The sequence below is a fragment of the Gopherus flavomarginatus genome, chromosome 24 (assembly GCF_025201925.1).
Source record: "Gopherus flavomarginatus isolate rGopFla2 chromosome 24, rGopFla2.mat.asm, whole genome shotgun sequence".
Lineage (NCBI taxonomy): Eukaryota > Metazoa > Chordata > Testudines > Testudinidae > Gopherus > Gopherus flavomarginatus.
In genome coordinates, this window is record NC_066640.1 from 11,368,932 (window position 1) to 11,382,157 (window position 13,226).

The 13,226-nt window shown below is 53.2% G+C and overlaps 1 protein-coding gene across 2 annotated transcripts; it reads left to right on the forward strand.

The window, feature by feature from the left end:
* Positions 1–613: 613 nt before the first annotated feature.
* On the forward strand, positions 614–13,226 carry KISS1R (KISS1 receptor). Of its 2 annotated transcripts, XM_050933925.1 has the most exons (5): positions 614–1,361; positions 8,776–8,900; positions 10,539–10,674; positions 11,478–11,716; positions 12,210–12,655. In XM_050933925.1, exons 1-5 carry the CDS (start codon positions 1,115–1,117, stop codon positions 12,564–12,566), a joined length of 1,104 nt encoding a protein of 367 aa, XP_050789882.1. In that variant the 5' UTR covers positions 614–1,114; the 3' UTR covers positions 12,567–12,655. The 2 variants fall into 2 exon arrangements, with proteins under 2 accessions (XP_050789882.1, XP_050789883.1); XM_050933926.1 differs by lacking the exon at positions 11,478–11,716 and having other exon boundaries at positions 12,210–13,226.

A 13,226-nucleotide genomic window follows, 5' to 3' on the forward strand; every position in this document is an offset into this window, starting at 1 on the left:
TTCACTTAGCTAGGTCGACCTACACCTGGCCTTAGTCTCTCTGGGCCTCAGTTTCCCACCTGTGCAGTGGGGATCACAGCACCGCCTACCCTACTGGTGGTGTGAGGTTCTCATCCTATGGTAGCAGGAGAAGCGTGGCTAGATCTTCTCTTTATCCAAAGCACAAGGGGTTGGTAATGAGCTGTTTCCCCAAGAGATGCCCTGAGCTGAGACACTCTAACCAGTCCACACCACCTTACATTTCCCCAGCGCCTTTCATTGTAAAGCTCCTGATTTATGACTGTTCGCCCCACTCCCGTAGGGCCGGTAGATCTTCCTCTCCCCTCATTTATTCTTGGCGGACCAAGGCGCAGCGAAGCTGAGCGCTATGCCCAGGCGGTCGAGAGAGTCGGTAGGGAAAGAACCCAGGAGTCCTGCCTGCTCCTCACCCCTCTCTCTCCCTCTGACTCTGCATTAAAAACAACACTTTTGATTTGTTCCCAGCTGCTGTTTCTTTCTTTAACGTAGTGGGAGGCATCTCTTCCTCCCGCCCCCCAGCAGAGAGAAGAGCTCCTGGACCTGGGGCAGCGCCTCACTGCCTCGCCCCTGCCCCTCTCCCTGCGCCCCCGCCGCTCCCTGGAGGCGCCGGCCAGGAGGGGCTTCTCGCGTCTCCACTACAAGAGGAGGGCGAGCGGGAAACCAGAGCGGATTCGGAGCGAGGCGGAGCAGAGGGGACGCGGCATCCCGCTGAATCTGCCTTTGGGGCTCGATCCCTCCAAGGACAGCGCTCGGACTCCTGGGTTCCCCGAGCCGGACGGAGGAAGCGGAGTGGCAGCCTGCAGATTAGCTCAGGCGCTAACACCCCCCACCCCCAGCTGGTCCCAAACTTCCTGGGATACTTAGAGCCGGTCCGCCCCTCGAGAAGGGAGCTCGCCGGGCTCGGGAGCCCCGCGCTGGGAGGACCCCACCCCTGGGGCCGGAGAGGGACAGAGCCTGTCCCCGGGAGTGAGCGCGGAGCCCTCCTGGGGTCCCTTGGGGGCCAGGGCTAAGGGGAGAACCCAGGAGTCCTGCTAGGGAGCGGACCCCTCCCGCCCCAGGGAAAGGCAGAGGCCCTGCGCTCTGCGCCCCGGGGACCATGCGGGGAGCATCCGCCAGCGCCCCGCTCAACGCCTCGCTCCTGCCCCCGAACCGCTCGTCCTGCCCCGGGGGGCTGCTGTGCGCCAACAGCTCGGAGCCGCGGAGCCCCCCGCGCCTGGTGGACGCCTGGCTGGTGCCCCTCTTCTTCGCCCTGCTGATGGTGGTGGGGCTGGCGGGCAACTCCCTGGTCATCTACGTGATCACCAAGCACAAGCAGATGAGGACGGTCACCAACTTCTACATCGGTGAGTCGGGCACGGAGCTCCTGCGGCTGGGCACCCCGGGGTTGTGCATGGGGCACCTGCGGCTCGGCACCCTGAGGTTGTGCATGGGGCACCCTGGGGCTGGACACGGGTCGCCTGTGGCTGGGCAACTTGGGGCTGGGCACGGGGCACCCTGGGGCTGAGGACAGGGCACCTGGGGCTGGGCACCCTGGGGCTGGGCACGGGTCGCCTGTGGCTGGGCAACTTGGGGCTGGGCACAGGGCACCCTGGGGCTGAGGACAGGGCACCTGGGGCTGGGCACGGGTCGCCCGTGGCTGGGCAACTTGGGGCTGGGCACAGGCCACCCTGGGGCTGAGGACAGGGCACCTGGGGCTGGACACGGGGCACCTGGGGCTTGGCACCCTGGGGCTGGGCACGGGGCACCCTGGGGCTGAGGACAGGGCACCTGGGGCTGGGCACGGGGCACTCTGAGGCTGAGGACGGGGCATCCTGGAGCTGGGCACAGGGCACCTGGAGCTGGGTATGGGCCATGCTGGGGCTGGGCATGGGGCACCTGGGGCTGGACACTGGCACCCTGTGGCTGTAGAATTGGGCAGTCAGGGCTGAACTAGGCAACTGGGCACTCAGTGGCACTGACTGCTTGGCAGACTTCCTGGAGAAAAGTTTGGTGAAGATAAGAAGCTACAGGTTGGCTTGGCTAAATGTGCATCAACATCTGTAAAGAGATGGGGGAAAATGTACCATCAAGGCATGCAAGTTACCAAATGTACTATCTGAGATACCTTGCAGCAGGGCCCCAGCAAACGCCTTAAAATCAGGGAACTGTCAGAACGTCAACATGAGAAAGTCAAAGAAAAAGTGAGCAAAGAGCGCTGAAGACAAATAAGAACTGCTCTGAGGATAAAACTCAGCTAGAAAAATTTGATCCGTGATCTTAGTAGAACTGTACACTGCCAGAGTGATCAAGTAAGAATCAAGAGAAGCAAAAAAAATTAACATCCAAACAAGAAATCTCCTGGTGATTCAAAAAGAAATGGCTATCAATCAAGACATGGACAGAATGTACATCTCCCAATGTGATGGAGCAGGTCTACGGCAGGTGATAAATTAGAGGGGGCTTCAGAGAAAAACCTCAAGAATGATTAAAAGATTAGAAAACCTGCCTTTTAGTGATAGACTCCAGGAGTTCAATTTATTTAGTTTAACAAAGAGAAGGTTAAGGGGTGACTTGATCACATTCTATAAGTACCTACACGGGGAACAAATATTTAATAACGGGCTCTTCAAACTAGCAGCGACAGGTCAAACACGATCCAGTGGCTGGAAGTTGAAGCTGGACAAATTCCGACTGGAAAGAAAGCGTAAAATATTTGAACATGTAGAAAAACATCCAAAAATATTTAATACATTTCAATTAGTATTCGATTGTTTAACAGTGCGATTAATCGCGATTCATTTTTTTAATCGCGATTCATTTTTTTGAGTTAATGGCATGAGTTAACTGCGACTAATCGACAGCCCTAATTTATATTCCAATTAATTTAGTTTATAATTGTATGGTAGAAGTGAGAAAGTCAGCCATTGTTCAGTAGTAGCGCGCTGGGACACGTTTGCATTTCTTTGTCTGATTTTGTCAGCAAATCGCTCTTAAGTGAGGTGAAATTTGGGGGTACGCAAGACAAATCAGACTTCTGAAAGGGGGACAATAGCCTGGAAAGGTTGAGAGCCACTGGACTGGATGATTACAATGGTCCCTTCTGGCCTTAGGATCTGTGAATCTACAAACTGGTCCCCAAACTGCGGAGTATGTTCTGCAAAGGAGATGAGGGCAGTGCATGTACTGAGTGCCTGCAGGAGCCTAGCTGGGAGGGAATATACGAACAGACACGATGAGGCTGTCAAGTGCTTCACACCCTCTGTGACAAGAGAGGACTTAAAGGCACCAGGCTGTATTACGATCACCGAATTGAAAGCACACTAGAGAGTGAAGATTTCACGGGATCTGGCAGTTGTCACAGACTGAACAGTGCAGGTAAGCAGGTCAGACAAAACATAGACATAGCAGTTGAGTGATGGGTGTCGCCATCCTGGCAGACAGGGACTTAAAAAAGAAACAAAAGAGAGTGAAGCATGAAGAACTAGAACCAAGATCGTTACTGGAGCGCTTGGAGCGATCTCTAGGGTATGAGTGAGCTGCTCGAGCACAGGTAGGAGTGAGAGTGGGACTTAATTTGTACCAGGGCTTGCCAGTGCTGAACCTCAGCACCTCCAGACTTGGCAGGTCATAGCCCCGGCGCCTCTGGACCTGGCCCTTCATAGCCTGGCACCTCTGGGCCTGGCCGTTCGTAGCCCAGCACCTCTGGGCCTGGCAGTTCAGAGCCCCAGCACCTCTGGGCCTGGCCGTTCGTAGCCTGGCACCTCTGTGCCTAGCCTTTCGTAGCCTGGGACCTCTGTGCTTGGCAGTTCAGAGCCCCGGCACCTCTGGGCCTCGCAGTTCAGAGCCCCGGCACCTCTGGGCCTGGTGGTTTAGAACCCCGGCACCTCTGGGCCTGGCGGTTCAGAGCCCCAGCACCTCTGGGCCTGGCAGTTCAGAGCCCTGGTGCCTCTGGGCCTGGTGGTTCGTAGCCCCAGTGCCTCTGGGCCGAGCCATTCAGAGCCCCGGGACCTCTGGGCCTGGCCGTTCATAGCCCCAGCGCCTCTGGGCCTGGCAGTTCATAGCCCGTGAGCCTGGCCGCATCAGTTATGAAAATAAAAAACTTGCTTGAGCCCTGGCTCCTACTTTCTTGAGCCCTGCTGTCCCGGCCGGTGCCTCTTTCATTGCAAATTAAGCACGGAGTGAGAGCTGTCATGATCAGTGTCCTCAAGACGACGGAGGCACTGCGAAAATGTGAAGAAAAGTCAAAGGAGAACAAGGGCCTTTGAGCCCCTCCAGCGCAGAGATTCTGCAGAGGGTTTAACAAAACTCCTGACGACCCAAATCTTCCGAGTCCACGTGTGGTGAAGATTTATTGGTGACTCCAGGGGAGACGTTTTAGACAAAAGCTTTCCCCTTTTTGTGCTTGAAGATCTTGTACGTTGTGATGGCTAGTTGTTAAAAACCAAACCAAACTGAACATCCCCAATACAGAGGGATATTAATTCCTTCCTTCCATGGTGCTTTGAAGACATTGGACTTAATCCTGCTAGTCATACTCAGGCGATGCGTCCGTAGGGTTTTGGCCAGCTGCACTGGGTCCTCACATGCTATCTGTTACTATCACTGTCGTAGACTCTTGGACACAGGTGTCGTGATATCTAGGACGACGCAGAAGAGCAGGAATCGGTTGTAATGGAGGTAACGGGGCTTCCTCACTGAAGCTGCTCAGCACAGACAGACCCTGTGGTTCTCTCTGGCTTTTCAGCTGCGCTGCCTAGTGTCACCACATTGGGGTTTTCCTATGCCCAGGACCTGGAAGTAACCGCTGGTAACAATACAAAATTCTGCTCAGCCAGGGGAAATTACAGGCCATTTTCTAGGCCCGTGAAGGGCCCCTTTAGAGTGACCAGACAGCAAGTGTGAAAAATCGGGATGGAGTGTGTGGGGTAATAGGCACCTATATAAGATAAAATCCCAAATATCAGGACTGTCCCTATAAAATGGGGACATCTGGTCACCCTCGGCCCTTTGGGGTACTGTGGGAGCAGTAAGAAGGAGGCTGCCTGGAGGTTGGGAATCTGCCCTAGGGAAGATCCATATCGCTGATAGCCTATCTGAGTAATATAGCATCCAGACTCGTGACCCGGGCATTCTGCCCCGGTGTCCCATCTCTCCCCTCACCCCAGCAATCTCCATTCCTTCTAGCCGCAGGCATCAGTTACATCATGTAGCCGCATGCTGGTTATTTGTTGCTTTGCATCTAGTTTCTTTGGAGAGATTTTGACCCTTTTGTGATCCCCAGTGACAGAAAATTAGAATCTAAGCTCTGACTATCCCAGTCCCTCCCCTGCCATCCTCGCCTCAGCTGCTTTTACAATGAATGTCCTGCCTCATTATGAGAACTTCCTGTTCTTTGTGCAGTAACCCAGGTTACTGAGAGCTTTTTGTTCAGCTAAAATATTGAGGGGCCTGATCCGCAGCTGCCCTGTGCTTTCTGTCCTTGTTTACACCTGTGCAAAGTGGGTGCAAGATGCCACCACCTCACAGGGTTCCACTCACATCAGCAGGACTGTTTTAGGGGGGTCCATGAGCAGACAAAGTGCCAGGCAGGGTTGGATCAGGCCCTTACAAATGTCACCATCCGTTTCAGTGCAATAAGGAACAGACACCTGGAATAAGATGGTGAAGCAAGTGACACTCAGCTGTACTGAACCGTCTGACACTGCATGAACGGCTTCACCTGACTAAGGTAGCTCTGGTCAGTGCTGCCTGGGCAAAGCAAACTTTCAGGACGGCCCCACATAGCTCGTACATCTCTTATGGAAGCACTGTCAATCCATCGGCACTTACCAGAACCCTGCTGCAGTCCAGGAGCACAGAGGTTGACCAGGACATCCTGGCTGAACCTGAAATGAGCCAATAAAGTGAATCTCCCTGACTCAGAGGAAACCCTGGCCCTGGGGGATATTGACGTTCACCATCATGATTGCTGGTGCCTGGTGTAAATCAGCATAATCCCATTGAAAGCAATGGTGCTATGCCTATTTACCCCAGCTGAGGACCAAGGTTATACAGATCAGTATTGACCGTTCCCCCTTGCTGCTTCACATGATGCAGAACGTAGCCCCCAAAGCAACTGCTTGCAGAATCCTCTTTGCACAGCCAAGGGGCCCTGATGCACAAAACCAGGCTGAAGTCACAATGAGGTCAGCACACAGTGAAAGGGTTACTCTTGGTCTGACTCATTTTGCCATCATACTCAGTCCGGGAAGCCCCCTGGAGTCAGCAATAAGGCCAAAAGAGTAGGACGCTTTATCAGCAAACACCAGTCCACAGCAGTTAACTGCCATGAATAGGTTTGTATTTGTAATCAAGCTGAGCTATTTAATCAGACTGAGGTGGAGGCCAGGGCTAAGAAACAGGCGTGGAATCCCTATGCTGCCCAGAAATGCAGGTTCAAATCCTAGCTGTGTCAACCCAGCCCTTCACTTCACTGGGGTGGCTAAATTGAATACTACCTTCATGCTGCAGGGCACAAGCAAGCACTAACTGACAAGGGGTCAGGAAGAAACAACACCCCTCATAGACAGGTTATCCCTATGGGGCTTTCTTGCATCTTCCTGGGAAGCAGCTGGAACTACCTGATATGGGCCCTTGTTCTGATCTGATAATTCCTGAACCCTGAGAAGGCAATTTACAAAACTATGTCTTATCTGCTCTCTGTGAACATTAAAGACCCCAGAGTCCATAAGAGCAGAGAGGGTTTTACCTAGTGTCTTTGGTCAAGCTGCCATGCTCCATCTCAGAGGGCAGCTGCTGCACAGGTGAAAGGCTTTGGTCTGCAAGGTGCTGTGTCTGTGTGCAATGTAACACATTAGGCTCCCATTTTGCTGTGATGCCAAATCCCTTTTGCTGGCATGGTTCAGAGACATGTCATCCATCAGGAGGCTGAGTGAGTGGATTCTATTGAGTGTGTTCACAGTATACAATAGATAAACAACTTTGCATTACGAGGCTATCCTCTCTTGGATTTTCCAGGTGCCAAACCTCTTTCATTCACAGCAATTTACCCATGAAGTTGCTAGAGGCAAGAGCCAAGAAACTGCGCTAAGCTCTCAGAGGTACATAGCATGGAGTGATGGGGTCGCCAAAGGATAATGCAACCTTCAGAGAAACAAGAGAGAGGAAACATATTCCCTGGCTGGGGAAGGGACTGACAAGGAGAGCCAGGGAGTGGATAGCTACCAGGCTGAAATTCTGTATCTCCTTCAGCACCCTTCTCTGCTCGCTCCAGCGATAACTAGGATGTAGTTAGCACGCTGCATCCCCAAAGGTCTGCACAGACATGAATAGGGACACGAGCTGGACCCTCCTCTTCCCAGCCCCAGGAGGGGGGTAAATGTGATCCCCTTTCTACAGATGGGGAAACTGAGGCACAAGAGGGGTTTGATGACTGCACAGCGAGCCAAGTGCCAGAGCTGAGATTAGATCTTGGGAGTTCCTGGCTCCCAGCTCCATGCTCTAACCCCTAGACCTTGTGGCCTCTTGATGCTGACGTTACTAGAAACCCCACCTCTGCACACTGCGCAAATCTCACTCCCAGTGCGCTCTGCATATGGCCCCGATCCAGCAAGGAGCCAAGCAGCATCCAGGAAGCACTCAGCATCCTCCAGGCTCAAACTTACACTCTGCTAGAGCAAATACTGCTCCTTAGCCAGTGTCAAGGCTCTGGGGCTCAGCTCCAAACCCCAGGCCCCCAGCGCCCCACACTGGGGTCTGATCACAGGGGCAAGCATGAGACAGTTGAGAAGCTATTGAGACGGGGTATGACTTACGCCTTCTTCCAGCCCTTCAGTGTGTATGTAGATTCTCTAAGGGCCTAATTCTTCTCTTGCACTGGTGTAAACCTGGCATAACACCCCTAAAGCCAATGGAGTTAATCCATATTCACGCCAGCATAAAGGAGACCCTTCCTCTCTTTTACGGCCAGCTGGCCCTTAGACACCCCAATCTCCCCTCACACATGTCCTTTGAATTTGGCTCACAGGGTGAAGTGGAATCTGAGAGGGAATCGAAGCTGGTTTACCCCACAGGCCCAGGAGCTGGAAGATGGGGTTATAAGCTAGATGGAGGTGAAGTTCTCTGGTCCCTTGCAGATCCTCGGCTGGTGCAAATTGACCCAGCTCCATTGACTTCACTGGAGCAGTGGCAATTCCTGTCCGCTGAGGCACAGCCCCTGGGAATCTGTGGGTGCAGCCAGGAAAGCAACTAACAGAGGGGTGGAAAGAGAAGAGGCGCCGAGTCTGGTGTTCTCTGCTCCGGACTGTGCTGCTCCAGGTGGAACCACACAGTATTGGCTGCAGTGGAGACTGGCCCTTTACCTGGGGTGAAGAAGAGAGGAAATAAACCAAAGCCCGTGGCATCAATAGAAAGAGGGTCAGTTGTTCTGGACACCTCCATTTTCCAGCAGCAAAGTTTTTGTTTCAGACCCGTTGCCAGAACAACTGGCAGGGCAGAGAGTGATGAGAACTGAGGCAGCTGCCAGCTGTTTCACCTTTCAAGGCGACCCCATTGCTGCTGTATCTAAGCACCTCACCATCTTGAATGGATTTAGCCTCACCACACCCCTAAGAGGCTGTTCTCCCCATCACATGGGTGGGAAACTGAGGCACAGAGCTACTAAGTGACTTGCCCAAGGTGGCAAAGGGAGTCTGTGGCAGAAACAGGATTTGAACCCAGGCCTCCTAAGTCCAAGGCTTGTGCCCTAATCACAGCATGACTCTTCCTTTTTTTTGACAGCCAACCTTGCCACCACCGATATCATCTTCCTGGTGTGCTGCGTGCCGTTCACTGCCATGCTGTATCCCCTTCCAGGCTGGATCTTCGGGGAGTTCATGTGCAAGTTTGTCAATTACATCCAACAGGTGAGGCCTTAGCTTAGGGCTTCGCTCACTAGTGTGGGCAGAGGTGGGGTGACTGGGGGGGGGGTTAGTCTTCAAAAGAGAGACTGTGGGGGCAGCACCAGGGTGAGCTTTTCCCTCTTTGTGCACGCAGGCACCTCACAAGTACATTTCTCATGCAGTTGCACAACAGGGCACACACCCATGCCTCGCACAGGTGCAAGCCATACACACACGCGGCCTATGTGCATGCTATACAAACAGAAACATTAGATAAAAAACATACTCTTGCTGGCAGGTTGCAGCATAACATGACTTTATGATAAACACACAGTGACCAAAACCAGAGAGAGACAAAGCAGGCTGCTCCCTAAGGCAGAGCGGCACAGATATTGTAGTCATCGTGGATAGTTCTCTGAAAATTTCAGTTCAATGTGCAGCAGCAGTCCAAATGGCTAACAGAATAGTAGGAACGACTAGGAAAAGGATAGAAAATAAGATAAAAATATCATAATGCTACTACATAAATCCATGGTATGCCCACATCTTCTGTACTGTGTCCAGTTCTGATCACCCCATCTCAAAAAGGAGAAAGTGGAATTGAAAAAGGTTCAGGGAGGGGAAACAAAGATGATCAAGGGTATGAAACAGCTTCCATACAAAGAGAGACTAGAAAGATTAGGGCTGTTCAGCTTAGAAAAGAGATAACGAAGGAGAGATAGGAGAGAGGTCTCTATAATTATGAAGGGGGTGGCAAAAGTGACTAGACAAGTGTTATTTACCCTTTCATGCAATACAAAAATCAGGGGTCACCTGATGAAATGAATTGGCAGCAGGTTTACAACAAACACAAGGGAGTACTTCTTCACCCAACACACAGTCAACCTGGGGCCTTCAGGGCTATGAGATAACTCAGTGGTTTAAGCATTGGCCTACTAAACCCAGGGTTGTGAGTTCAATTCTTGAGGGGGCCAGTTGGGGATTGGTCCTGCTTTGAGCAGAGGGGTTGGACTAGATACCTCCTGAGGTCCCTGATATTCTATGTTGTGAGTATAAAAGTTTAAATGAGCTCAAAAAAAGATCTAGATAAGTTCCTGGAGGATAGGTCTATGAATGCCTAATAGCCAACATGGTCAAGGACACAATGCCATGCTCAGGGTGACCCTAAACCTCTCTCTGGGAGGAGTGGAAGACAGGGTGGATTGCTGCAAAATTGCCTTGTTGTGTACATTCTCCCTGAGGCATCTGGCCACTGTTGGAGACAGGATACAGGGCAAGATGGACCATTGGTCTGACCCACTATGGCAGCACTGACATTCTTATGTAAATCACCCCACCTTGATTTAGGCCAACATTTTCCAGACTAACTGGAAATGTCCCAGATGGCACACGTCCATACACAGCCTGCAAGCAAGACCTGGAACCCCCCTGCTCTTGTGGCGATAGCTTGCGTTTCCAACACACCACACCATGCAAACTGAGGTCATCGGCTTCCACGGGTAGAATACTCAGACACAAGGGGCCAGATACTCAGCTGCTGGGTATTGCTGTATCTCTGTTACAGTCAACAGCTGGGGATCTGATGCAGACAGTGCACAGGGTGGGTGCATGGATGTGTTTCCCCCAATGGGCTCCCCTCTCCACTTCTACCTCCCCTGGCAGGTCTCCGTGCAGGCCACCTGCGTCACCCTGACGGCCATGAGTGTGGACCGCTGGTACGTGACCGTGTTCCCGCTGCGCTCCCTGCGCCAGCGCACCCCCCGCGTCGCCGTCGCCATCAGCCTGGGCATCTGGGTCTGTGAGTAGAGCCAGCGTGGATAGGGAGGACTGGGGAAACGTGGCCCTCCTGAAGTGGTGCCGGGTAGCTGGGGCGAGCTGGCCAGCAGGGGCTGTCACTGGTGCTCTCGGAGGAGGAAGGGGGATGGAGAGATTTATGTGGGCATGAGGGGACAGAGCCTGCTGGGTAAGGGCCCCTTTACTTTTTAAAGAAACCAGCCAGAACCATTTGTGCAACCCCCTGGCCCAACCCCCCACCCAATACATGTCAGGGTTCAGATAAAATGGGACCTGCACCCGAACCACCCCAGGCATCTTTTGCAAAGCCAAGCCCTACCTGGGGAGGATGTGGGAGCAGTTCAAGGATGGAGGCTGAAATAGGAATTTGGGGGGATGTAAGAAGGGAGGGGACACCTGTAACACATGCATGAGCTGAAGCTGCTGGCTGTATCAAGTGGGGTCCCCCCCACCCTCGGGGAATGGGCCGTTGGCACCTATCATCCTTATGTCCTGGTGCTGCCCCTTCCCTTTGTCCCTCCAAGTCATTCCCCCTGTGATTTATGATCCTTCCTGATTCTGGTTTGAGTCTGTCCCTCCGACCAGATCCCCTGCTGGCTGTGACCCTGGGTCAGGTCTGCCCCTCAGTCCAGCTTCCCCACTGGCTGTGATCCTGGTTCTGGTTCGACTCTGAACCTCCATCTTGCACCTCCGCTGGCTGGGATCCTGGTTCTGGTTCAGTTTGGTCCCTTCATCCCCTGCCGACCACTAAAGCAAGCACCCAGCTTGCCACTGGCTCGCTGACTCTGGCCTTGCTGCCCGCGGCAGGTTCCTTTATCGTCTCCGCCCCGGTGTTGATGTACAACAGGTTGACAGAGGGCTACTGGTTTGGGCCGCAGATCTATTGCACTGAGTCCTTCCCCTCTGCCTCCCATGAGAAGGCCTTCATCCTTTACAACTTTCTGGCCGTCTACCTGCTGCCTCTACTGACCATTTGCGTCTGCTACATGGCCATGCTCTACCAGATGGGACATCCCACCGTGGAGCCCATCGATAACAACTACCAGGTACCTGGCTCTCCCCCCTGCACTCCCCGCACATGCCTGTAAAGGGTGTGTGTACGCGTAGATCTACATGAGACCTGATCTCCAGAGGCTTTGAGCACCCACGGCTCCCACTGGCTCCAGCAGGAGTTGATGGTGCTCAGGACTCCTTGGCCACAGGGCCAGATTTATCCCTGGCCTCGGTATCCAACAGCGCATGCACGATGATGCTTGGGTGCCCCCGGTGGCGGCTGGGCCGTAACTAGAGGTTGATAAGCCTGCTACTGCACCGTTCTTTTAGCTCAGGCAGCAGAGGTTCATGCACTCCAATCCAGATGTCCCAGGTTCAATCCCCACTGCCAACCGTCTCCTGGAGGTGTGGTGTATCACACACATGCAACTACTTGTGTGTCTACCTCTTTGCACATGTCCACCCACTGGCATGATGGCTCAGCTCCCACCAGAGCTGCCTGGCTGTGAACGTTAACACACACATCCTGTCTTTGTGGCTTGCAAGGTGCAGCAGCTGGCCGAGCGCTCCGAGGCCATGCGGGCCAAGATCTCCCGTATGGTGGTCATCATCGTGGTACTCTTCACTGTCTGCTGGGGGCCCGTGCAATTCCTCATCCTCGTCCAGGCCTTCAGCCCCAGCTTCCAGCGCAACTACTACATCTACAAGGTGAAGATCTGGGCCCACTGCATGTCCTACACCAACTCCTCCATCAACCCCATCGTCTACGCCTTCCTGGGCGTCAACTTCAGGAAAGCCTTCAAGAAGGTCTTTCCCTTCATCTTCAAGCAAAGGGTGGGCTGCACCAATGCAGGCAACGCCAACATCAACACCGAGATGCACTTTGTGTCCTCGGGCACATAGGGGGGTGGACATGCCCCTCCCTGTCCAGAACGGGAGACCAGATGACCCTCTTTGCTGATAAGAATGTGAAGCTCGTAGAGCCTTTCATCCCAAAGTGCTTTACAAACCATCTCACTCACCATTGTAATGCAACCACCTCTGGGGTGGAAGGCAACAGCTGTTCATATAGCCCAGAGCAACACTGCCTGGCAGTTTAGGACAGGAAGTGAAGGAGGACACTCTGAAAGGAGAGGTAGGCAGGCAGTATGTAATTACCGCAAGGAGATTGGGGCTAAATGGCTAAACCACTCCCACTAAAAATGGCCTGGGACTTTTAACCCCCACAGAAACAGAACCTCTGCTTTTCCTTTGAAAGATGTATGCCTGAGTGCATTCTGCACCAAAAAAATTAACAATTCTCTGCACAATATCTTAAAATTCTGCAAAACTCTGTAAGTTGTATTTGTCAATAAATAAATACAGATGCACCAGTATGGCAGTGGGGAGCACAGGCCACAGGCTGCACGAAGATGGGAGATCACCCTGCAGCCTCCCCACCTCACACCCCCGAGACACAGACTCAGCGGTGAGGCTGCACCTGCCCCTGACACAGCACAAGGGCTGGGGCCCTGCCCCTCTGTGCCAGGCGCACCAGGTGTGGGACAGGCAGGCTCAACCAGG